This window comes from Protopterus annectens, chromosome 2.part0 (assembly GCF_019279795.1).
Source record: "Protopterus annectens isolate FY-2018-M chromosome 2.part0, PAN1.0, whole genome shotgun sequence".
Taxonomy (NCBI): domain Eukaryota; kingdom Metazoa; phylum Chordata; order Ceratodontiformes; family Protopteridae; genus Protopterus; species Protopterus annectens.
This window is the reverse complement of record NC_056728.1, coordinates 1,262,064,473-1,262,091,304: the sequence shown is the minus strand read 5'-3', so window position 1 is coordinate 1,262,091,304 and position 26,832 is coordinate 1,262,064,473. Positions and strand designations below refer to the sequence as shown.

The 26,832-nt window shown below is 44.4% G+C and overlaps 1 protein-coding gene across 1 annotated transcript in view; it reads left to right on the top strand.

The window, feature by feature from the left end:
• The window catches only part of CHIC2 (cysteine rich hydrophobic domain 2), a 1,106,854-nt gene that overhangs the window by 925,101 nt on the left and 154,921 nt on the right, over window positions 1-26,832 (top strand). The window contains exons 2-3 of the mRNA XM_044061433.1: window positions 6,152-6,208; window positions 6,375-6,434. Of these exons, the coding sequence (XP_043917368.1) occupies window positions 6,152-6,208; window positions 6,375-6,434 (117 nt within the window). The remainder of the gene's footprint in view (window positions 1-6,151; window positions 6,209-6,374; window positions 6,435-26,832) is intronic.

Genomic DNA, 26,832 nt, shown 5'->3' with positions numbered 1-26,832 from the left:
TTTTTGCCAATACCACAACTCAATTATGCCTTGGAAAAACTCACCCTGCCTCCTTTTGAGCCAGCCGCTACAGCTGATATAAAATATTTATCTTGGAAAACAGTCTGCTCCTAGCTATAACTTCTGCAAGACCTGTCTTGGAGCTACAGGCACTCATGGCTGTGGAACCTTTTATCATTTTTTATCCAGACAGGGTTTCTCTGAGGACAAACCCAACATTTATGCCTAAGGTAGTGTCCATTGTGGCTCTTAACCAAGTTATTCATCTGCCTACTTTTTATCCAAACCCACAGAATAAGGGGGTGAGAATTCTGCGTTCTTTGGACATACACAGGCAACTACGCTTCTACTTGAACAAAACCAAAGTTTTCAGAAAGACGGAGCAACTAATAGTGGCATATGCTCTAGGATCACAAGGAAAGAATATCTCAAAGCAGACTATTTCTAAGTGGATAGGCCACTGCATTCGTTTCTGTTATTCACAACATGGCAAGCCAGTGCCTAAGGGCATTAGGCCACATTCAACCAGAGCAGCAGCCACTTCAGCAGCCTTCTTCATGGGAGTGCCAACCAAAGACATTTTAGCGGCTGCTACCTGGAGTTCAGTACACACCTTTACAAAGCACTATCATTTACCACTCTACTCTATATCCAGGGCAGGCTTTGCCACTGCAGTTCTGCAGGGCCTCATAGCCGCTCCTAATGCTATATTGGCTCCAGCCTCCCAACTATAGCTTTGGGATTTAACCCAACTGTAATTACTGCAACAATGAAACACGAACATAGTACAGTTGTGTACACTTTCCATAAATGTAGATGTTTGAGTGTATTCACTGTTGCAGTCCCGGTTACCCACTCACCATCCCCCATTTCTTTGCTGGAACTTATCTGCACTTCTCTAATCTATACAACCTATGTGGTGTATTTGCTTGTAGATGAAGGTATAATATATTTTGATGCATGCATGTTTTATTGCATATTTTTTAGCCTACCCTTTTGGGGGCACCTGACGTCTGGCACATCTACTGATAAAGACAGAAGAAAATGGCGTCTGCTGCATCTTTTATACCCCTGGCGCTCTGAAGTCAGGGAAGAGGCGACAACAACTGACGCCGGACCTAGACTTTGGAATTCAGGCCGACTGAGGGTAGGCTGCCAGCAGGATGACCCAAGTTTAATGACTGCAACAGTGAATACACTCTAACATCTGCATTTATGGTAAGGGTACACAACTGTACTTTCTTCATGCAAAGAATTGGGAACTCATTACCCAGGACAAATGGGTTTTAGTTAGTGTCCCAGGGATGCAGATTTCACTTCCACACGTTGCCAACACCAAATGGGTGGCTGGACCTACCCCCAAATCAGTGGGCAGAGGCCCACAAACAAGTACTTTTTCTCAAGCATGGGGGCTATTCAACTGGTGCCAGAAGAGGAAAAGGGACAAGGTTTCTACTCAAGACTTTTCCTGGTACCCAGAAAAGACAATTCGTGGCGTCCTATCCTGGACCTTTTTGGAGATTCCAAAATTGAAGATGCTGACTCTTCAATTATTTCCTATGCTAGGCAAAGATGCCTGGTTGGCAAGAATAGATTTAAAAGAAGCATACCTGCACATCCCAATCAGGGAATCTTGCAGTAGATACCTATGCTTCAAAGCAGGCTACACGCACTATCAGTTCTCTGCACTGCCCTTTGGCTTATCTACTGCGCCTAGGGTATTCACAAAGTGCCTAGCTCCAGTTATTGCATTTTGCAGGCAAAGAAATATTCAAATATACCCATACCTGAACGGTTGTCTAATTCAGGCAGAAAGCCAGGACATACTTTTTAATCATCTGGCCTTTGTACAAAGGGTTCTAACTTGTCTGGGGTACACCATAAATGAAAAGAAGTCACACCTGGTACCCTGTCAACAAATTGTATTCCTGGGAGCAAGCTTGACTACAACTTCTCAGATGGTTTACCTCATGCCAGAGAAACAAATCCATTTGACAACCTACTTCAAACAAGTGGCCACAAAAATCCTGCTATCTGCAAGACAAATACTGCAAGCCTTGGGGTTCTTGGCCTCCTGCATCCTTCTAATTCCATATGCGAGACTGCATATGAGGAAAGTACAGTGGTATCTAAAAAGCCTATGCTATCAACATTCTCAAGACCTAGAAACAATGATTCCTATCATACCTTGCCTACGCCTAGAGTTCATTTGGTGGGCAGAGGCCTGCCACCAAAACAAGGGACTACCTTTCACACCACCCCCTGCTGCCTGAACACTAACAGACACATCAGACTATGCATGGGGGGCTCACTAGGCAGGGAAGTGCATTCAGGGCAAATGGAACCCAAGTCAAATGCACCTGCATATCAATCAAAAATAAATGTTAGCTGTACAGAATGTTCTGACAGCCTTCAAGGACCACATTCTTCCAGGACAACTAATGTTAAAGAATGACACCACCACTGTTATGTGGTACATAAAAAAGCGGGGGGGGGGGGGTACACATTCCTACCTTCTCTGCAGACTAGCCATGGCATTGTGGAACACAGCCCTGAGCTACCAAGTGCACCTACAAGCTCGATTCCTGCTAGGAAAATTAAACACACTGGCAGATGGACTAAGCAGAAATCTCATGGACCCACAAGAGGGGAAACTGGAACCATGGATTTTCAACATGTTGACAAGCGAATAGGGGAGCCCAGATATAGACCTGTTTGCCTCTCCTCAGAACTACCAATTGGACAAATTTTGCATAAGTACTCCACACAAACAAGCCTGGGAAGTGGATGCTCTGTCCTTCAGCTGGAAAAACCTATCAGTCTGCCTCCCCCCCCCCCCCCTCTGCCCTTGCTCTCCATAGTACTACTAAAAATCAAACGGGACAAACCAAGGATGATTTTGATTGCTCCCGAGACTGGTACCCGCTCCTGCGCAGTGTGTCACGGTTATCTCCATGGCACCTGCCTGAGACTCCTTCCCTGCTGTCTCAGCAGGAGAACCAGATTCTGCACCCTCCGCTTCTAACAATGAACCTTGCAGCCTGGCTAATTACTTAATCTCTCCTTTACCATCCCTCAGCAAACCTGTGATGGATATAATTTTAAGAGGCAAGGAGGCCTAGTACTAGAAAATCTTATGCTGAAAAATGGAAAAGATTCTGTGTCTTTAACCATTCTCAAGGGATGAGCAGCGCAGTGCCCAATTTTCCTCAGATTTTACAATACTTAACTACGATGCATCACAAGGGCCTTTCTTTTTTCTCCATTAAACTCCATGCCTCAGCCATTTCAGCTCATTATAGCACAGAACCTCCCCTCTTCTCTTACACTGCTCAAGCAGTTCTTCAGAGGGGCCAAAAATTTGAGATCACCCAGGATAGCTCCAACCCCGGCCTGGGACCTTAACTTTGTCTTGGAGAAACTCACTCTACCTCCTTTTGAGCCAGCTGCTACTGCAGACTTAAAATTTCTTTCTTGGAAAACAGCTTTCCTTTTAGCAATCACTTCAGCTAGAAGGGTTTCTGAATTACAGGCCCTTATGACAGTGTAGCCTTTCATCATCTTTCATGCGGACAAGGGTGTCCTTCAGAACCAATCCATCCTTCATGCCCAAGGTGGTATCCAGTGTGGCTCTTAATCATTTCATTCAATTCCCAACCTTCTTTCCCAATCCACAGAATAAAGGGGAAACGGATACTGCATTCCTTAGATGTGCACAGACAACTTCAATTCTACTTGCACAGGACTAAACCTCAAAGGAAATCTTGAACAACTACGGGTGGCATTTGCTGCAGGGGCAGAGGGGAAGGCTATTTCAAAGCAAACCATTTCTAAATGGATAAGCCATTGCATTCATTTCTGCTATAAGCACCATGGAAAACCTATCCCCCAGGGGTCAGACCTCATTCCACCAGGGCTGCATCTACCTCTACAGCCTTTCTCGGAGGCATCCCTACCAGGGACATCCTAGAAGCTACCTGGAGTTCTGTACATACTTTTAGCAAGCATTAGCATTTGCCAATTTTCTCTGAATCCAGAGCTGGCTTTGCCACTGCAGTCTTGCAGGGCCTTCTAGCTGGCCCTAATGCTATCTAAATTCCTCCTCCCAACCATAGCTTTGGGAATCTACCCAAATGTAATGACTGCAACAGTGAAACACGAAGAACATAGTACAGTTGTGTACACTTACCATAAATGTAGATGTTAGAGTGTATTCAATGTTGCACTCCTGGTTTCCCACCCTCCAACCCCCTTGTCTCTCTCTCTCTCTTTTTCTCTCCTTCTCTGTCTCCATTACTCACCCCCTTACAGGGCTATTGGTATTTACTTTTTACTGGTGGTGTTTTTTCCACCATAACTTAGCTTCATATATGGGGGGCTCCTGACATTTGGGGCAAGAAACTGATATAATGGTGTTGGCTGCCTGTTTTTATACCCCTGACCGTCCTGAAGCAACAGCAACTGACGCAGAAATACTAAGTCTCTGGTATTTGGGCCGACTGAGGGCTATTTGCAAGTAGATAACCCAAGTGTGATGACTGCAAAAGTGAATACACTCTAACATCTACATTTATGGTAAGTGTACACAACTGTACTATGTACTTCTCTTCCATGTTGCAGTATTCCTTCCTGCCCACCAGTCCCCCCTAGTCTTGTACCTTCCTGTACTACCTACATCTCTGTAGGTTTCCAAGTTTACACTCCTGTAAACTGGCACACCTCCTGGTCCTTATTCTCTGCCTGCTGGCTTTCAAGTTCTGAGGATTGTGCATGTAGACGTCACATTTAAGGCCCCTTGGTTTATGGCCCAACGTGTGACGTCCCACGCACACCTACAGCAGCCAATCTAAAGCTTTTGTATAGTAGCCAACATACGAGTCCTGGTTACCCTCCCTCCAGCACCCTAACTTCTTTTGACTATACCTCTACATTCCTTTACTATGCTTAAAAGCCTTTTTGGTGTATTTGCTTTTTTGTTGGAGGTATATCTTTGTACTTTTATATTTAATTGCTTCCCATTAGGGGGGGCACCTGACATCTGGGCCAGGAAAAACTGATGTAATGGTATTGGCTGCATGTTTTATACCCCTGACAACCTGACGTTATGGAAGAATGGACAGCAACCGACGCAGGATCCAAGACTTTGTTAATCAGGCCGACTGAGGGTACCTGCAAGCAGATAACCCAAATGTAATGACTGCAACAGTGAATGCACTCTAACATCTACATTTATGGTAAGTGTACACAACTGTACTTTTTCTTTAATAGTAGCATTTTAATTAAGCATGTTACTTTTTGACTACTTACCAGACTTGTGGGGTTTTTCTTATTTTTTTCACTAAAATTGTCAGTCTTACTAAGTTTTTAAAGTGTGTTTGTGCTATACATAAAAAATAATTCTCTAATACAGTCACAAAATACTTACAAGCAGTCACTATTGTCTACACAAGCAGTAATTATGATGCCAGAGAAGTATTTCTGTATAATCTAGTCTGAACTGCTTAAGACTTTTAAAACCCTAAAATATGGCTTGATTGAGGTACAGTAATGCTTGCTTTTCAAAAGTAAATGACTGAGAACAATGTGAAGTTTGTGTTGACTTCATTATTTTCATTGTTCTAGTGTGCTTATTTTTATATGTTTAATGGTATAATCAGTTACGCAGTAATAATGCAGTTCAGTTATCTGATGAAGATTGTTAAACGGAACTTGAACATTGATGACATAGTTTACTGCATGTTACTGTTTTCACAAAACCTTTATTCTCCTGCTTCGAAATGTTAGTATGCATTCAGTGATGCAAATGTGATTGTGTGGTAATGCAAAAGTAAATACAGTTAATTTGCTTTTAATGTTATCAGTGCCTTGAGAGGACATTAAGCAGTAGTAATTACAATTACAACTTTGAGATATTTATCGTTAAGAGTCTGAGAATTCCCCTTTGTATTGAATAATGGATCAACTAAGTAGACCATTTTTGTTCTAGTTACTTTTTAACACCAGAATATTTGCTGGCACTGTGGACCACCCTGCACTCAGTCACCGTCCCACACCTCTCTTCTCCTTTCAGAGGAGCAGCTGCAATGTAAAGTTTTTTTTTTTCCCTTCAGAAGTCAGTCAAGAGTAAAATCTTCTCTCATTTGTCTTCCAGACACGAAGATCACTCGAGAAATTATTAGAATGGGAAAACAATAGGTTATACCACAAGGTGAGTACCGCAGGGAGCAGCTTCATATCGTTTGGGTCTGAATTGCACAGTATGGAAACAGATGCTTTTGTTAAGCTAAAAATATGAAAGGTGAACAAATGGGTTTGTCTAGATGGTGCAGTAAAATAGAACTCATTTTTCTTCTTTTGCTTTTTCTTTCTTCCAGCTGTGCTTGCACTGGAGATTGAGCAAAAGGAAATGCGAAACGAATAACATGATGGAATATGTAAGTTAAAGGGCTGTTTTGTGAGGTTCTCTATTAAATGATCATTTATTTTGCTTCTGATCTTATTCTTTCCATGATTATTAATCAGCAAAAGTGTCAAGATGTTTAACCGCCTGAGTGGAGGGATTTTCTACGGTCTACAGATGCACGTTTTCATGTGCAGCACTGATTTATAAAGTTATGAATGGCAATAAAACAAGGCTTCACTGTGCTCAGAAAAAAATAAATTAATTGCCAAGATAAAAATAGCGTGTAGATGCGTTGATGGGGTGTGAAATTTCCAATGCGTTTATAAAGAATAAGCAGTATTTCAGTTGCACAAAAGTTTGGAATTTTGCTTGTGCTTAATATCCATATCGGAGATGTTTAAAAGCTAATACTTAGAGAAAAAAAAAAACACGGTTTTACAAGTAGAAGTGTTTTTAGTGTAAACTTAAGTTGTGTAATGTAGAGTATAAAAAGCAAGAGTAGAGAGGAATCAAGACTGTGAAACCATCATTCAAGAGCAGTACAAGTCAGTGCACACACTTACTTTAAATACAGTGCTTGGCCACTGCAGCCCTTCCTTGAAATTAAGAAAATCACTGCTTCATCTTGAGAACTTTCTTCATGCTAAATCTCATTTTCAGAAATAGCAAAACACTTTCTGTAAATTTGCTGTGTACTTCACATGAAGGTGAAATTATGCAGGCAAGTCGTTAAAGCTGTATGCCGATTATAATTTCAGTTGCCTATACCTTTTATACAGCACACTGCGTGCGGTTTTCCAGATGTGCTTAGTTAAAAATGTGCTCTCATATTTATAAAAAGTATTGTGAGATTATTACTTGGTGCTGCTAAGTGTTTTGCAACCTTGCAGGCCACATTTGAAAGCAACTGACGTGTGTAGTGCTTATTGTCGTTGCCACATCTTGACATTATCATTTGCTTATGTGACACTTTCACTTATGCCATTTCACACCATTTTCATGTCGTCTGACTACAGGTTATCTGACTAAGAAAAATAAGTCAATAGATTATTTTAGTAAGTTATTTTGTCATGGGCTACCCTTCCCAAAGTAGCTGATTAATCTTTAAGTGTTCAGATAGTTAAACTAGACCTTTACCTCCCAATTTTTTCCCCATAACAGTTATGCCATTGTGTTTTCCTTTACAGTAAGGCAAGATATGTTGCTGTCTGTATTATCCACAAGCGCCAATAGTGCCAACTCATTCACTTCAGCACCACTACAGATTGTCCCATATTTTAGCTCTTCCCATTTTCCAATAATCGCTTGCAAGCCACCATCTCATATCAGAACTTTGGTGTGTAACAGCCTCAGCCCCCCCCCCTTACACACACACACACACACACACACACACACAAATGGCGTTTTTGTACAGGTAAAGCGAGTTCGCTTCTGGGTGTTGGAACCATGGAATTTTGGATTTCTACCTCCAGGTGTGATTTTTTTTGCTGTTGGGTGAGACTTTCCTCATTTCCAAGTAGTTTGCATACTACCACCTTCACCTCTGAGCATTATTTGCTGTTTGTGGTAGAGAGAGTGTGTGTGTGTAGTTCTTTTTTCTGCAGCTTTTCCCCTCTTCAGGCATATTGATAAGAGTATTTTGCCAGTTTTGTGGGTTTTTGGCTATGTGACTTTAGAAAATGGTAAAAGCACTGTTTTAAAGTGTGTTGTGGATACAATTTCTTTACAAGATCATCAGTACGTGTGTGTGTTTGGTTATGTTTTGGAAGCTTCGCATCTAAATGTAATCTTGTGCGGCTTCATATTACGTTATCGAAAGATAACATAATCGAACGGCCAAAACGGATGCATTTCAAAACTTTTATTGTGGGGGCCCCCCACACCATTCCATCTCAGAGATCGCACTACAGTGAACAAAGGGCAAAATCCCAATCTTCACTGTACTGCTGCGATCCCACAATTCAAACTTCGAAATGCGGCCGGTTCGATGTTTCGGCCATTCGATTACGCTCTTTCAATAACGTAATAGGAACCCATGTTCAGTAGGTGAAAAGTTTGATAAACCCTAATCAATCATAGAAGTGAGTTAATTTTCAAAGGGCTTCCCCCTGTAATAAGAACCAGACACCATCCACCTTCTTTGTCAACTCAAGAAGACAGATTTCTCTAAGCATGATACTTCAAAGGCTTTATAAAAGAGCACTGTAGCTGTAAATTATTTTCTCTCTCTTCTCCCTCTAAGCTCTCTTAAAGGGGAGGACAGGGAATTGTCATTTGATTCTGATGTGTTCAAAGAATCCGTGAGAGTAAAAAAATTTGTTATCCTCGCGCTCTGGTCCATGTATGGTTTCTCATTAAAACAACATTTTCTTCCTTGGCAGAGGAACCTCTCCAGGGCTTTCTTATCCCAGGCCCCTTCTGCCAGGTGTGTTTGCGTGTTCCTGCGTCACTTGTGGATATTGATTGATGAGCTTTATAGGGCCATATCACAGGCCCAAATGAACTTGGGGACTCCTATTGGCCGTCTCTCGCCAGACTGGAAAGGTGTCTTCCCTAGAGCTCCTACTGTTTTATCCTCTTCAGGTCTGGTGTCAGATGTCCTATTCTCATGTTGCAATATTCATCACATATGGGTCTTCTCTTGCTACCTGAACATCCAGCCAGTACACAAAAGTTTTCCGTCAGTTTGCTGCATGAGACATCTGACTTGGCTAGCACAACGTGGTCCATAAATGTGACTGCACGCACCAGCCCTCCGAACTTCTCAGTTGCAAGTTGAACATCAGGTCTTCCTGCCATCCCGGCCTTCTTAACTTTAGAAAATCAGATAAGTGCCCTGTTGGAGAACCTTTCACTCATTTTATTTTATTTAATGCCTGTTCATGTCGTCAAGAAAGGGCAAGTGTAAGTGTGGCCATCAGATACCTCAAAAGGACGCCCATGATCAGTGTTTTTTTCTGTTTAGGATGGTCGCACGACCACAAGGCCTGCTCCATTTGTCAGGCGTTTGTACCCAAAACCTTGGGCAGCTGTCTGCATGCACTCAAACTGTATTTAGAAAATCAATGACGTAAGCAACTAGCCTTGGGTATGAAGGGTCCCATTGACGTACCTACCAAACTGCCTAAAAAGGCTAAGTCTTCCAGGTCTACCTCTACCACTGCACTTCCTGTGTCAGACCCTCTGCCTGTGGCTGATGGCCTGGTAGAGGATCCTCGCTCTGCTGTTTCGGATTTAGCTGGTACCTCCATGGAAGCCGCACAGTCTCACGTGGAGGGCACATCATTGAGGCTTTACCGATGTCGGTCTCCGCCAGGGGGGGACCAGTGATTACAGTAGGTCCTGCAAAGAGAAAGGAAACGCATCTCTTCCCCTCCTGAAAGCATGCTTGATAGGCCTTCAGCCAAAGTTTGTTGAATGCCTTTATGGCCTTGCGGCCTTCTACCACAGGGACTTCTGCGATGCCCCCCCCGCTATGAGCCCTAGGCCTCTGACTTCTGATCCAACCATTAGAGCAGAAGAGGATTTCTCTGATTCCTCATCTGAGGAATCACTCTCCTGCACCTCTCAACTTCCTTCTCCTTTGGGGTATGGCTCCCCAGAGGAAGAATCCGTCGACCCTGACTCCCAGCTGAGGTTTTGACCTTTGGGGAAACCATTACCAAGATGAAAGAGCATTTTACGTGGGAATCCTCTGATATGACTGAGGTCCAAAAAAAGATATGATCTCATTCAGATGTATTCCCCAACACCTACTGCTGTACTTCCAATTCTGCCTGCCTTCCTGGATGCTTTCTCCTCTGCATCCTACAATCCTGCTCCACACAAGCCGGATAGATTTTATAAAGTTACTGAATCTGCTATGTATCTGGTAGTGTTCTCCAGCAGACCCAGCCACAATTTCCATTTCCACGGATAAGGCATCTAAACTTCTGCCCACCACCACCATCCTCCCTGCTGCCAAGGGTAGCATAACCATGGAGCGTCTGGGTAAGAAAATCTATACTTCTGCTAATCTGGCCTTCAGGGCTACAAATTACCAGACTCACATGGCTAAATATGCTTTCTTTCCTGGAAAAAGCCTTGAATAACTTGACCGATGCATCAGATTTTGCTGCCAAAGCTTCACTGTCTTCTCTTCTGGCTGTCCCCTCACAATTCACCAGGCACTCCATAAAGTGCAGTTATGATGATGCTGAGGCCTCAGCCAGGTCAGAAGCATCAGCATCTGCCTTGAGAAGATATTCATGGCTACGTCTCCAGCCTATTCCAGATGACTTTAGGGCAATGCTCATTGATCCCCCCCAAACAAACACAGCCTTGTTCATTACCAAAGTGGCTGATTTATTTAAGTCACTACAGCAAAAGTAGAAGGAGATGCAGGATTTAAAACATCTGCTAGTCTCCCCAATCCCAAAATTCTAGAGGAATTATCCTGCTAAAACTCAGTTTACTAGAAAACATTCTCGCCCAGCTGCTCCCTCTAGGACTAGAACTTCCAGGAAGCAACCCAACCTGCTAGTACTTGCCCCTCTTCAAGTCAGAGGTCGCCCTTTCAGGACAGGGCAGGTAGTATTTGACTACCTGCCATCTCTGAAACCTCTAAGTCCTCCCTCTCTCCCCCTGTCAGTACGTCTCTCACTTGTCTCCCTGTGTGGACTAACATCACAGCAGACAAATGGGTCCTTTCAATCATTCAAAAAGGTTACTTTATGACCTGGTTTATTCCCCCAAAGCGCAAGGGTATACCACAACCCCCAAAACAACAGCTACACCTATTGCGGCCAGTACTAAGAACCCTGCTGGACCAAGGCACTATCGAAACAGTGCCACTGGCTGCAAAAGAGAGGTTTTCTTCACCAGGATTTTCTTAGTTCCAAGAAAAGACGGTCCTTGGAGACCAATCCTGGGTTTCTCAATTCTCAACCTCTTCCTTCCTGCCTTCAGGATGTTGACCTTGCCAACTCTTTTCCCACTCCTGCTTCCTCAAGGATTCATGGCCACCTTGGACATAATTGATGCCTATCTTCACATCCACATCAAGCCCAGCTTCAGGAAATACCCGAGGATGTTCATCGTGTTACCCTGCTGCAGTCATCACACTTGGGTTATCCTTTTGTCAGGCGGTCCCGCAGTCGGCCGGAATTCCAAAGTCTTGGTCTGGCGTGTGTTGCTGTTGCGTCTTCCCTGACGTCAGTGCGCCGGGGGTATATATAATGCAACCGACGCCATTTTCTTCAGTCTTTCTTGCCGCGCGGTGCCAGAAGCAGAAGCAGTTCGCAAGTGCCAGTCGGCCGACTCCTGAGATTTTCGAATTTCAGACCGAAGTCTTCTATAAAGCTAAGTACCCCATTGGGGAAACTTTTCTTGCCTCAGACCGATGTCAGAAAAAGTTAACAATTGTATTTCTTGTGGGAAGCAAATACCTCATAAGGATTTTCATTCTTATTGCATACCTTGCCTAGGCCCAGACCACGACGTCACAACTTGTTTTTGTGCTAGGTTTAATAAGCGTACTATTAAAAGGCGCTTTGATTTTGCACAACACTACTTTGGTAGGACATTTAACTACACCATGCCATAGGAGCAACCGACTACCGGTGTGCACAAAAAATGCAGGGATAAGGACAGACCGCCCAGACCTAAGCCAGATTCCGAGGCCTCGGCCGATCCGGTCTTCGGTCCTCAGTGAGGCTCCGACGCAGTCCCTGACTACCACAGATCTGGAACCCGAGACCGCTACGGAAATTTTGACGGAATGTACCAGCCCGACGTAGCCTTTTACTTCAGGCCCTCCCGACGACTGTGCTACAAAAGACGGTGCTACAGAAACGCCATTGGTTTCTGAAGGCGCTTTCAGACCGACACTCACCATTAAAACGTTTTCTAAGTCGAAGACCCCTTCTAAATCTAAAAGGACTGCAATTCAGTCTCCTGTTCAAGGCCCCATGCCTAAGAAACAGATGCTCAAAATGGCTGAAGATTTGATTTCTTTAATCAGGGGTTCCCAGCCCCCTCCTGACAAAAGGCCTAGACAAGAGGAAGATTATGCATCCTCTGAGTAAATGTCCATTTCTTCAGACTCCTCTGAGGACCAAGACTACTCCTTCTCTTCTTATGAAGATTCTGATGCTGAGGACTCTATTCCCTCAGCTTCTCCTCCTGAAGACTACTCCTTTGGGGAAACTTTACACACTATGAGGGAACATTTTCACTGGGAAGGTCAGGACTACTCTGACTCAAAGAAAAGGCTCAGAGTTTCTTTTACTCCCCCAACACAGACCACTTGCCACCCCCCCCCCCCATTTTGGACATTGTGGATGATGTCTATTTCGAATCCAGTTTCAACCCAGACTCTACCTCCTGCTCCGGCTAAGCCTGACAGATACTATAGAGTGCCTGATTCCCACAAATTTCTTTACAAAAGCCCTGTAGCTGACCCAGAGACTGTCTCACAGGGTCCCAAGGGGGCTAAGGCTTCTATGGCTAAAAACCCAGTACCTTCTGAGAGGGATTCCAGAGCACTAGACAGGTGGGGGGAAAAGGTTTACACCTCAGCCACACTAGCTATGAGGGCACTGAATTGTCAATTTCACATGCTTAAGTATCAGCAAGTTCTAATCTCTCAGTTAAAGCAAAGAATAACCTCTCTCCCCCAACAATCTGAATTGAAAGAAGTACAGGATCTGTTGCACGCCACTGAGCAGGTGGGCAAACATACCTTACAATGTGGGTTTGATTCTTTGGAGGCCTCCTGCAGAGCAGCTGTCACTGGGTCTGTTTATACGTAGGCATGCTTGGTTAAAAGAGCAAACTCTGCCTGATCATGTTAAAGCAAAACTACTGGATGCTCCCTTACAGCAGGATGTTCTTTTTGGAGTTAAAGCAGAAGAAGTTTTAAAGAAAATGGAAGATAAGGCAAAATCTATGCAGACAGTCAAAGATTTCCTACAAGTTACAACCCCCTCGCTTCAGCAGAAACTGGCCAACAAAAAATTGGTCCTTTCCAGCCACTGACAGACCACAGAGGGGTAAATACAGACGCCCAAGAGGCAGAGGACAACCACAAGCCCAGTATAAGCCTCGCCAATGGGGCTCTACAACACAGAAGGGAGGAGAAGACAGGTCTCAAACCCCCAGAAGGCAAACTCAATGACTTGCACCTCATCCAGCCAAGCAATACTCTCTTGGCAGCCCCCTTGGGGGGAAAACTCGCACTTTTTGCAGACAACTGCCACATTGTCACAAAGGACAAATGGGTCCTAGACATAATTTTACGAGGATACAGATTCCACTTTCACACCTTGCCAATGAAAAGAGTAATGCCAAACCTGCCACAAAATCAATGGGCAGAGGCACAAAAACAAATTACAGCTCTCATGGACATGAGATCCATTCAACTGGTACCTACTCGAGAGCATGGCCAAGGATTTTACTCAAGACTCTCTCTAGTTCCCAGAAAGGACAATGCCTGGAGACCAATTCTGGACCTTTCAATTCTAAACACTTACAAGTACCCAAATTCAAGATGCTAACACTACAGCAGCTACTTTCCATGTTGGGCAAGGAAGCATGGCTTGTAACATTGGACCTCAAGGAGGCATACCTGCATGTCCCTATCAGACAAAGTTGCAGAAGATACCTCCGTTTCATTGCAGGTTCAACCCATTACCAATTCTCTGCACTGCCCTTTGGCTTATCTACTGCACCCAGTTTTCACAAAATGCCTGGCACCAGTAATTGCATACTGCAGGCAGAGGAATTCAAATATATCCATACCTGGATGACTGCCTCATCCAAGCAGAAAGCAAAGACATTCTCTTACATCATCTGGCCTTTGTAAAGCATCTACTAAACTGCTTGGGGTACACAGTAAACGAAAAGAAGTCAAAACTAGTACCCTCACAAAAAATGACATTCCTGGGTGCCAGCTTGAATACAACGGCCCAGAAGGCTTATCTTAGGCCAGACAAGCAACTACGACTGACTCAATATTTCAAGACAATGGCAACAAAGACCCAATTAACTGCAAGAAAAATTCTGCAGGCTTTGGGCTTCATGGCATCTTGCATACTAATAATGCTATTTGCAAAGCTGCATACGAGAAAATTAGTGGTACCTAAAAAGCGTATGGTCTCAACACAGCCACAGCTTGGACACAATGATCTCTCATTTCCTACAACAGGAATTTCTATGGTGGTCACAGGCATGTCACCTCAACAAGGGTCAGCCTTTCACCTTGCCCCCAGCCAGGCAAACTATCACAACAGACGCATCAGACTACGACTGGGGGGCACACATGGCAGGACAATGCATTCAAGGCCTATGAACTGCAGATCAAAGAAATCTGCACATAAATCAAAAAGAGATGCTAGCTGTACAGAAAGCTCTGACAGCCTTCAAGGATCTACTACAGCCAGGACAACTTGCAATAAAGACCGACAATGCCACAGTAATGTAGTACATAAACAAACAAGGGGGTACACATTCTTACCCTCTATGCAGGCAAGCAGTGACCTTATGGAACACAGCTCTGGCCTACCAAGTCCAGTTACAAGCTCAATTCCTGCCAGGACAGAAGAACACATTTGCAGACGACCTCAGCAGAAACATCAAGGATCCCCACGAGTGGAAATTAGATCCACAAATATTTGCAATAACTCAAAAATGGGGCCTTCCAGACATAGACTTGTTTGCCAGTCTTCAAAACTATCAATGATAAAATTTTGTACAAGGACATTTCACCATCAAGCTTGGAAAGTGGACTCTCTCTCTCTTTCAGTTGGAAAAACCTGACAGTATATGCCTTCCCTCCATTGCCTCTCCTCACAAAGGTTCTTTTGAAAGTCAAAAAGGAGAGACCACGACTGATTCTCATAGCCCCATACTGGCCACGCCAGCACTGGTATCCGCTATTGAAAAATATGGCCCACAGCCCACCATGGATATTGCCTCAAATCCCCCATTTGCTCACACAACAAAGCAATCATATTCTTCACAGCCAGCTCAAAACTTTAAACCTGGCTGCATGGCAAATCATCTAAACATCCAACCAGCTCCCCTTTCACAAGCGGTTCTGGATGTTATTCTGGAAGCCAGGAGGTCAAGCACCAGGAAGGCTTATTCGGACAAATGGAAAAGGTTTTGTGCCTGGAACCAAGCTAAAGGCCAGGACACAATTCAGCCTCGCATGCCTCACATTCTACAGTATTTAACTGAGATGTTGCACAAAGGACTTTACTTTTCCTCAATTAAAATCCATGCTTCAGCTATTTCAGCTCATTACAACACGGATCCACCTTTATTTTCACATCCTCTTCTAAGGCAGTTCCTCAGAGGGGCAGAAAACATTAGACCACCCAGGAGAGCTCCTACACCAACATGGGACCTCAATTTTGTTATGGAAAAATTAACGCTACCTCCCTTTGAACCAGCTTTCTCTGCAGATCTTCAGTTCCTGTCATGGAAGACTGCCCTGCTCCTAGCAATAACTTCAGCTAGAAGAGTCTTAGAGCTACAGGCACAATGGCAGTGGAACATTTCCTCATTTTTCATCAAGACAGAGTTTCTCTATGAACTAATCCTTCCTTTATGCCTAAGGTGGTTTCCAGTGTAGCTTTAAATCAAACCATCCACTTACCCACCTTCTTCCCCAATCCACAGAACAAAGGTGAGAGACTCCTGCATTCCTTGGACATTCACAGGCAGCTTTGTTACTATTTGGACAAAACTAAGGCTTTCAGAAAATCTGACCAGCTCTTTGTATCCTGTGCTACAGCTTCTCAAGGGAAGGCCATATCAAAGCAAACCATTTCTAAATGGATAGGTCATTGCATACGTTTCTGCTATACCCATCATGGGAAACCAGTTCCTGCTACCATTAGATCCCATTCTACCAGGACAACAGCTACCTCTACAGCCTTTCTCAGGGGGGGGTTCCAACCAAGGAAATTTTAGAAGCTGCAACTTGGAGTTCAGTACACACCTTTACCAAACACCATCACTTACCTCTTTACTCAAAGTCCAGGGCAGGCTTCGCCACTGCAGTTCTGCAGGGCCTTATAGCCTCCACTAACCCTCTTTGATACCCCCCCCCACCTTAGCTTTGGGATTCAACCCAAGTGTGATGACTGCAGCAGGGTAACACGAACATAGTACAGTTTTGTACCTACCATAAATGTAGATGTTAGAGTGTTCACCCTGCTGCAGTCCAGGTTACCCCCCCTCCATCCCCTCTAATCTACTGGCTAAATCTCTTCTATGCCTTACTGATGTATTTGCTTATAGCTGAAGGGATTTTGTGTTTGTGCAGTGGTTACTCCTTTTGGTACTAATTCCTGGCCACCTTTTTGGGGGCACCTGACATCTGGGGCAAGAAAAACTGAAGAAAATGGCGTCTGTTGCATTATATATACCCCTGGCGCACTGACGTCAGGAAGAGGCGACAGCAACCGACGCCGCACCAAGACTTTGGAATTCCGTCCGACTGTGGGACACCGCCTTGTGACAGGATAACCCAAGTGTGATGACTGCAGCAGGGTGAACACTCGAACATCTACATGTATGGTAGGTACAAAACTGTACTTTCTTCTGTGGGCCCTTCTCACTTTCAATTCTCTGCCTTGCCCTTTGCGCTCTCCACTGCACCCCGGGTATTCACCAGATGTCTGTTGCGGAGCAAAAGGAATCCAGAAATGTCCCTATCTGGATGATCTGCTCATACAGGCAGACTGCAAGGAGACCCTCCAGCAACACATTCTTCTTGCCCCTTCCTTCCTACAGTCCCTTGGTTTTCAGATCAACTTTCCAAAACCCAACTGGAACCTTCTCAAGACATTGTTTTCCTGGGCTGCAGAATTCGCACAGACATCGAGAGCCTTCTTTCCCCAACAAAAGGTGGAACGTTTGACAGAACACCTGTTTCTAGTCCTTCAGGCAGCAGAAATGACAGCAAGGCAGTAGCTCAGGCACCATCCCAGTGTTGCCATTAGCAAGACTCCATATGAGAAAGTTGCAGTGGTACCAAAGGTCAGCCTGGACCCAGCACTACTAAAATCCAAATAAGCATTGCAGGCTCGAAATTAATCCACCAGGAAGATACTTTATTGACGTAAAGTTAGCACTTTCGTTTTACTCCATTGGGTCTGACGAAGTTTTACTCAGAGTAAAACAAAAGCGCTAACTTTACTTCAATAAAGTATCTCCCTGGTGGATTAATTTCGAGCCTGCAATACTTATTTAGCTTTTATTCTTTTATTTTTTGCTTGGTTTGTTTTGGACCCAGCACTACACCCTTTGGAGTACAGGATTCCCCTCCTGCCCTGCCTCAAACTAGAAATCCACTGGTGGTTGAAGCAAGTGAACCTCAATCTTAGGTCTTCCTTTCCAACCACCCCAACCCAAACAGATTGTGCACACAGATACCTTGGACTTGGGCTGGGGAGCAACTGTGGGGCATCTGAAAGTGCAGGGACTGTGGCCAGAGCCACACAAAAAAGAACATATCAATGTCTGGAAAATTAGGGCAGTTCTCCTGGCACTTCGGGCCTTCCAAACTTGCCTACGACAGGGACCTGTAGAGATCTTTACAGACAATACCACAGTGCTATGGTATGTCAGCAAACGGAGGGGGACCAAATCTTACCTTCTTTGCAGATTAGCTCTCCTAGTGTGGGAACTAGCCACCTCCCAGGGAGTTTCCCTGCAGGCAGTCTACATTCCTTCCCTACAAAACACGCAGGCAGACACACTCAGCAGATCCATCACGAACAACCACGAATGGATGCTGCACAGGGGTGTTCCTGGACCTGTTCCACCATTGGGGTTTACCCCAAATAGACCTGTTTGCCTCCTTCATCAACAGGAAACTTCTTTGCTTCTGCATCAGACTTCCACACCCTCAGGCAATGGCAACAGATGTCTTCTCAATCACTTGGAAGGGAAAATTTCTGTATGCATTCCCCCCTTCCCTCTTGTACAGAAGGTCCTGCTGAAGATTCAGCAGGACAGTCCAAAAATCTTGGTGACTCCCTTTTGGCCAAGACAGCACTGGTTCCCCCTAATATTACACTATCCAAGGGCAGTAACCACAAGCTAACCCTCAGAGTGGACCTTCTCACAGCACAATGGATTCCAAATCCACACACAGTGGCAGTCACTGCACCTCACCCTGTGGCTGATAGGATTCTGATCCCCTTCATGCACCTTTATATTGAGGACATGCTTATTGTCCTGCAAGAGGCCTAGCAGACCAAATATGAGAAAAATCTTGCCTTTCTAAGTGGAAGAGATTTTCTATATGGTGTCTCAAAAGACAGTTGGACCCACCTGCCTGCAAGACCCCTCTAGATGTTCTTCGTGTTTCACTGTTGCAGTCATAACTGTAGGGTACTCCTGCCAGCAGGCAGCCCGAGGTCGGCCAGAATATCCAAGTCTGGGTCCGGCGTCGGCTGTAACAGCAAGTACCCTGACGTCAGAACGCATGGGTATAAAGCTGACAGCCGACGCCATCTTCTCCAGTCTTTCTTGCCGTGCAAATCGGTTCGCTAGTTTGGCGTTTTCAAGACAACGTGGTGTGATTGTCGTCCGTCCGAAGTTTTCTACTTCTTTTCTTAAAGCTAAGTACCCCGTTGGGGAAACCTTTTTCTTGCTCCTCCGATTTCAGAAAAAGTTAATTGTGTATCGTGTGGAAAACAAATACCTCATAAAGATGTCCACTCTTACTGTGTCTACCTTGCTTAGGCCCTGACCACGACGTTTCTTGCTGTCGGTTTTGTGCCAGGTTCAATTCTCGCACTATCAAGCGTAGGTACGATTGGGCCTTGAATTACTTCAGTAGACTAATTATAGGATGTCGTCGGATACTTTACCGACTACCGGAATACAGAAGAAACGCAAAGACAAGGACAGGCCTCCGAGGTCCAAACAGGTTATTTTGCAGCCGGAGCCAGCTTTGGGTTCGGCGGTAGTCGGTGAGGCGCTTTTGCAGCCCCTGTCATCCGCCACTTCAGAACCGATGGCCAACACGGACTCCCATGGGGAGCCATCTAGGCCTAGTAATTTGTCTGCTGCAGAACCTTCGGACGTCGCTCCTTCAGATGGGTCCGGAACCACTGTGCAGGTACCGGCTTCTGGGGGGGGTCTTCAGGCCTTCACATATTTCCGCAAAGGCCAAGTCAAATACTCCTGTTAAACCCAGACTTTCTGCTCAAGCTTCTTCGGATTCAGCTCCTAAGACTCCGAAGCAATTACTACGGATGGCTGAGGATTTATTAACTATGATTAGCTCTCACCCTCCTCCTGAGAAAAGGCCTAGACAGGATATCCCTTATGATTCCTCTGATCAGGCTTCTGTATCTTCCGTTTCTTCCTCTGATCAGGATTGCTCTTTTCCTCCTTATGAGGATTCGGATGCAGAGGATTCTGTTCCCTCTGCCTCTCCCCCTGAAGATTTCTCTTTTGGGGAAACCTTGCATGAGATGAGGGAGCATTTTCATTGGGAAGGTCAGGATTATTCTGCTTCCAAAAAGAGACTTAGGGAATTTCTTCTTCTCCCTCAACGCAGGCCTTTAGCTATTCCTCCTGTACTTGACATTGTGGATGATGCCTTCTCTGAAGCTAACTTGAATCCCGATTCCATGCCGCGCCTGCTCCTTCTAAGCCTGATAGATTTTACAGGGTCCCTGATTCCCATCAATTCTTATTTAAGAACCCTTCTGCTGATCCTGAAACTATTTTGCAGGGTTCCAAGGCTGCTAAGGCCACCTCCTCTAAGAATCCTATCCCGTCTGAAAAGGATTCTCGTGCCTTGGACAGGTGGGGCAAAAAGGTTTATACTTCAGCTACCCTTTCTATTAGAGCTTTAAATTGCCAGTTTCACATGTTCAAATATCAACAGTTTCTTTTATCTGTTTTAAAACAAAGGCTTTCTACCTTTCCTGCATGTGCTGAGGACAAGGAATTACAGGATGTGTTGCATGCAACTGAACAAGTTAGCAAACATAGTTTACATTGTGGTTTTGATGCCTTAGAGGCTTCCTGCAGGGCTGCTGCCTCTGGTACTGTTATCAGGAGACATGCTTGGCTTCGTGAGCAGAATTTACCTGAACAAGTTAAGGCTAAATTGCTAGATGCACCTGTTCAGCATGATGTCTTATTTGGATCTAAGGCTGAGGAGGTTATTAAAAAGATGGAAGAAAAAGCCAAGTCTATGCAGACTGGAAAAGATTTTTTGCAAGTACAGCCTCCTAGATTTTCTAGAAATTGGCCTTCCAAAATTTGGTCTTTTCCCACTTCTGACAGGCCTTAAAGGGGAAGATATAGACGCTCCAGAGGTCGGCCGCAGGCTCAGGCCTCTTACAGATCTAGACAGTGGGCTGCTGCTTCACCTAGAAGGGGAGAAGACAGACCTCAAACCCAAAGAAAGCAGACCCAATGACTCCCTCTGTTGGGCTACAGGTCCTCCTTCCCTGGATGCCCCTCTCGGAGGAAAACTTTCTCTTTTTTACCAAAATTGGACTCACATTACCCAGGACAAATGGGTGTTAGACGTGATTTTGAAAGGCTACAGATTCCACTTTCACACTCTGCCAAGGCCTTCCGGCTGGCCAGATCTGCCAAAACATCAATGGACAGAGGCCTTAAATCAAGTGGACGCTTTATTAGCCTTAAGAGCCATAGAACCTGTTCCACCTCTAGAGGTGGGGAAAGGTTTTTACTCGAGACTTTTTCTGGTCCCAAGAAAACAAAACTCCTGGAGACCTATTCTGGACCTCTCAATATTAAACACCTTTTTGGAAATTCCAAAATTCAAAATGCTTACACTTCAACTTCTCCCAATGCTCTCACAAGATGCTTGGGTGGTAACATTGGACTTAAAAGAGGCTTACTTACACGTCCCCATAAGGCAACAATGCAGAAAGTACCTCAGATTCAAGGCAGGCTCGAGACACTTCCAATTCTCTGTACTGCCGTTTGGCTTATCTACTGCGCCCAGAGTTTTTACCAAATGCCTGGCTCCAGTAGTAGCTTACTGCAGACTTCAGGGGATTCAGATTTACCCCTATCTGGACGACTGTCTAATTCAGGCAGACAGCAAAGACCTTTTACTTCAACACCTGCATTTTGTTCAACGTCTTCTCCTACTACTGGGATTCTCAGTGAACACAAAAAAGTCACATTTGATTCCTTCTCAATGAATGACCTTTTTGGGAGCTCTTCTAGACACATGTTTACAGATGGCTTTCCTTACTCCAGAAAAACAGTTACAGCTGGCTCCAATCTTCAAGACCTTGGCAACATTGACTCAGCTCACTGCAAGGAAATTCCTGCAGGCTTTGGGCTACATGGCCTCTTGCATCCTGTTGATTCCAAATGCGAAGCTTCACATGAGGAAACTTCAATGGTACCTAAAGAGTGTGTGGTCTCAGCATTGCCACAGTCTGGATACAATGATTCCACTGATTCCCTGCCTCCAGAAGGAATTCCTTTGGTGGTCCAGGGCGTGTGTTTTGAACGAAGGGAAGCCCTTTCGTCTTCCTCAACCTACTCAGATCATAACCACAGACGCCTCGGATTATGCTTCGGGAACTCATTTTCTAGACAAATGCCAACAGGGCTCTTGGACAAACAAACACTTTCTATGGCACATAAACTTGAAAGAAATGTTAGCAGTCCAAAATGCTCTTTTAGCCTTCCAGACTCTTTTGAAGCCAGGACCTCTGCTAATTTGAACAGACAATACCACAGTCATGTGGTACATAAACAAGCAAGGGGGCTCTCACTCTTACCCTCTTTGCAGACTTGCCATGACTTTATGGGACACAGCCCTAAATTTGAATCTGGATCTTCAGGCACAGTTCATACCAGGAAATCAGAATCTCTTAGCAGACAGCCTAAGCAGAAACATTTTGGATCCTCACAAATGGATGTTGGACCCCAATTTATTCAGCAAGATAACTGCAGTTTGGGGCTGTCCTCAGATAGATCTGTTTGCATCCCATCTCAACCATCAGTTGCCTCTTTTTTGCACCAGGTCCTTCCACAATCCAGCTTGGAAAGTGGATGCCCTGTCCTTCAGCTGGAGGAATCTTTCGGGATATACCTTCCCTCCTCTTCCTCCTCGGGTATTGCTAAAGATAAAGCTGGACAAACCCAGACTGATCATTTTGATAGCTCCAAATTGGCCTAGTCAGTTTTGGTACCCAACTCTACTGCACCTTTGCTTGGAACCCCCTTGGAGTCTTCCTCTGACCCATTCTCTACTGTCCCAGCATCAGGGTCAGGTATTTCACTCTCAAATCAAGACTCTCTGCCTGGCAGCTTGCCTCATCAAAGGCAATTGATTCCTTCTCTTCCTAAACAAGTTTTGGATATTCTTTTGGAAGCTAGGCGTCCTAGTACAAGGAAATCTTATGTTTCTAAATGGAAAAGATTTTGTATTTGGATGCAGGATCGTGGCTCTGATCCTTTAATACCTGATATTCCCTCCATTTTACTTTATTTCTCAGACCTTTTGATTAAAGGTCTTTCCTTTTCTTCCATTAAAATTCATGCTTCTGCTGTTTCGGCTCATTTCAATTGTGATCCTCCCATTTTTTCCCACCAGCTGGTTAGACAATTTCTGAGAGGAGCTAAGAATTTAAGACCTCCTAGATCTCCTCCTGTCCCTCCTTGAGATCTCAACTATGTCTTGGAAAAGCTTACTTTGCCTCCTTTTGAGCCTGCTGCCTCTGCGGATATTAAGTTCTTATCCTGGAAGACCGCTATCTTGTTGGCCTTGACTTCTGCCAGAAGGGTGTCTGAGTTACAAGCCCTCATGGCCGTGGAACCATACCTCATCTTCCATCAGGACAGAGTTTCCTTGAGGACCAATCCTACTTTTATGCCTAAGGTAGTTTCTAGAGTGGCTCTAAATCAGACTATTCACCTTCCTCCCTTTTTCCCAAAACCCCAAAATAAGGGGGAAAGGATTTTGCATTCATTGGACGTACACAGGCAACTACATTTTTACCTGGACAAAACTAAAGATTTCAGAAAATCAGATCAATTGCTTATCTCATTTGCTTCCAGTTCTCTAGGTAAAGCTATTTCTAAGCAAACTATTTCCAAATGGATTGCTCATGGAAATAAGATATTGTTACTCTCTTCATGGAAAACAGATTCCAGGTACTGTCAGGACTCATTCTACTAGAGCAGCTGCCACTTCACCAGCCTTTCTCAGAGGTGTTCCTACCAAGGACATTCTGGAGGCTGCCACTTGGAGCTCTGTGCATACCTTTTCCAAGCACTATAACCTCCCTTTAAGTCTAGGGCAGGCTTTGCCTCTGCTGTTTTGCATGGTCTTCTAGCTGCTCCTTCTTCATAACCTCCTCCCGTGTTCTCAGCTTTGGGATTCTACCCTACAGTTATGACTGCAACAGTGAAACACGAAGAACATAGTACAGTTGTGTATACCTACCATAAATGTAGATGTTAGAGTGTCTTCACTGTTGCAGTCGGTGTTTCCCTCCCTCCAGACCCCTCTTTTTTCTTTTTGCTTACTTTGTTTCCTTTTCCACTACCTTTCTGGTGTATTTGTGTTTCCCTTGGGACACCTTTTGGTTTTATAGGGGCTTCTGACATCAGGGGCAAGAAAGGCTGGAGAAGATGGCGTCTGCTGTCAGCTTTATACCCATGCGTTCTGACGTGACGCCGGACCCAGACTTTGATATTCTGGCCGACCTCAGGCTGCCTGCCGGCAGGAGTACCCTACAGTTATGACTGCAACAGTGAAGACACTCTAACATCTACATTTATGGTAGGTATACACAACTGTACTTTCTGTCTTCTGTGTGAACTTCTGCAGACGGGATTGGCCTACTCTTCCATTAAGGCCCACTTGTCTGCCACTTCAGCATGCCTTCCTCTGGATCCCCCCTCCCCAGTGTCCAGACTACCAGCTAAATTATTCCTTAAAGGGGTTCTTCACCTGAGATCCCCAGGAAGCCATCCCCCCCTCATGGGACCTCAGCTTTGTTTTGGAAAAGCTTCCATTGGCCCCTTTTGAGCCAGCAGACAGCTTCCCTAAAACACTGTACATGGAAAACTGTCACTCGTGGCTTTGACCTTAGCCAAAAGAGTCTCGGAGCTTCATGCCCTTATGACTCTTCCTCCTTTCCTGCTCTTCCACACTAACAGAGTTATTCTTAGGACCACCCCTTCCTTCATGCCTAAGGTGGTGAATGATCTTTCCTAAATCAAGCCATCCACCTTGCTACCTTCTTTCTTAACTCACAGGGGGACAGTGCGAGACTACACCGTTCCCTGGATGTGCACAGACAACTCAGAGTTTACCTGCACAAGACCAAATCCATCAGACAGGCTGACCTGTTCTTTGTCTCCTTCCATCCCAGGACCCTCCCAGGACCCTAGGGAAGTCAGTTACCAAACAAATCATTTCAAGCTGGATTTTCGAGGTGATCACCTTTTGCCACCAATTCCACAGGAAATCCCTGCAGGATACTGTTAAAGCACACTCCACCCAGGCTATGGCCTCCTCTGGAGTCTACTTCGGAGGTTTGGACACCTCTACCATTCTTGAAGCAGTCACTTTGTCATCATTGCACGTCTTTACCAAACATTACAAGTTAGACCACGTTTCCAGAGCAGGCTTTGCCAGGGCTGTCCTTCATGGATTGCTGGAGACTGCCTCTAGATCTCCACCCACTTCCTGACAGTGAGCTTTGGCACTCACCCATATGTGATGAATACTGCAATATGAGAATAGAAGGACATTGAAAAGTTGTATAAAATCTTATCATAACCATAGATGTCCTTCTCTTCCATGTTGCAGTATTACTTCCCACCCACCTATCCATCTTATTATGCAGCATTTCCCCCTCTGGATGTCGCAGGAGGTGCCAATTGGGACTTAAAGATGTTCTTCGTGTTTCACTGTTGCAGTCATCACACTTGGGTTATCTGCCTGCAAGTAGCCCTCAGTCGGCCTGAATACCAGAGACTTAGTATTTCTGCGTCAGATGCTGTCACTCCAGGATTGATGTCAGGTCTTCAGGAGTATAAAAACAGGCAGCCGATACCATTACATCAGTCTTTCTTGCTGAGTAGCCCAAAGCAGAAGCAGTTTGCAAGTGCCAGTCAGCCGCTACCTGAATTTTCATTTACAAATTGTGTAATCCTGAAGTCTTAAGTACCCCATTGGGGATCCTTTTTTCTTGCTGTACCAATGTCAGAAAAACTTAACAATTGTGTTGCATGTTGAAAGTAAATACCTCACAGGTTTTCATTCTTACTGTGTCGCCTGTTTAGGCCCAGACCACAAAAGTACCTCGCTGTCTGTTTTATGCCTTGTTCAGTGCCTAAACCATTCATCGTCGAGATCTCATTGTCAATAAATTTGTTTGCTCTCGATCTCCGTATTCTGAAATGGCTTTATTAAGCCATCCGACTACCAATATTCCGAAAAAGCATAAGGATAAATGTATAAATTTAAAACCTTTTGGTTGGTTAGAACTACAACACCAGATTAAATTTCACCAACTAACCATTGCCCACAACATCCTATACAAACCTAATACACAAATTTATCTACCCTCATCACCCCCTATAAAAACCTAAAGTCCTTACGATCATCTCACAAACTTCTTATCCACACCTCAAAACCTAATAGCAGAGCTGGGGATTCTCTTCTCTAATACTATAGGTAAATCCTGGAATCTTCTTCCTAATGACCTCTCCTCACTCACCTCTCTATCTTTCTTTAAAAACAGCATTAAACTTCTCCTCAAAACATACTGGCTGTGCCCCTGCTGCAGACCAGACTAGTCATCTACCTCTACTAACTTGACTTACCTATCCAGCGCTTACTATCCTCTACTACATTTCCCATCTTACTATATTTTTCTGATCTACCTTTTTTCATTGTCTATCCTCTATATATACCTTTTCTTAAGCAAATCCTTTGCTACAATACTACACGTCTAACTCCTTTTTTTTTTTACTTCTGACTTAACCTATACTATGTCTCCATACTTAAAAATAGCACTATATTATAGTGCAGGTCCTCAGTGTTAGATCCTGCTCAACATTTCTGCTGTAATTCACATGTTGCAATTGCTAATGATTTTCTTTTTTTTTTCTTTTTACTATGATTTTTTTCTTTTATCTATCTCTGACTTAACCTGCATTGTTGTCTCAGTTCTTTCAATTTGCACTGTTTGTGACTTTTTACCTCAGTGCTACATCCTGTTACAACCTCTATGCTGTAATACATGTTACCATTGTTGATGTATTTTTTTCCGTACTAGGAAAATTGCTATTTTTACTAGAACATTAGATTTCATTTCTTATTTTGTATTTGTTTGTACTTGTATTATTGTATTGGACCATGTCTTGGAGCTTATCTCCCTGGGCCTCTACTGAAAATGGAC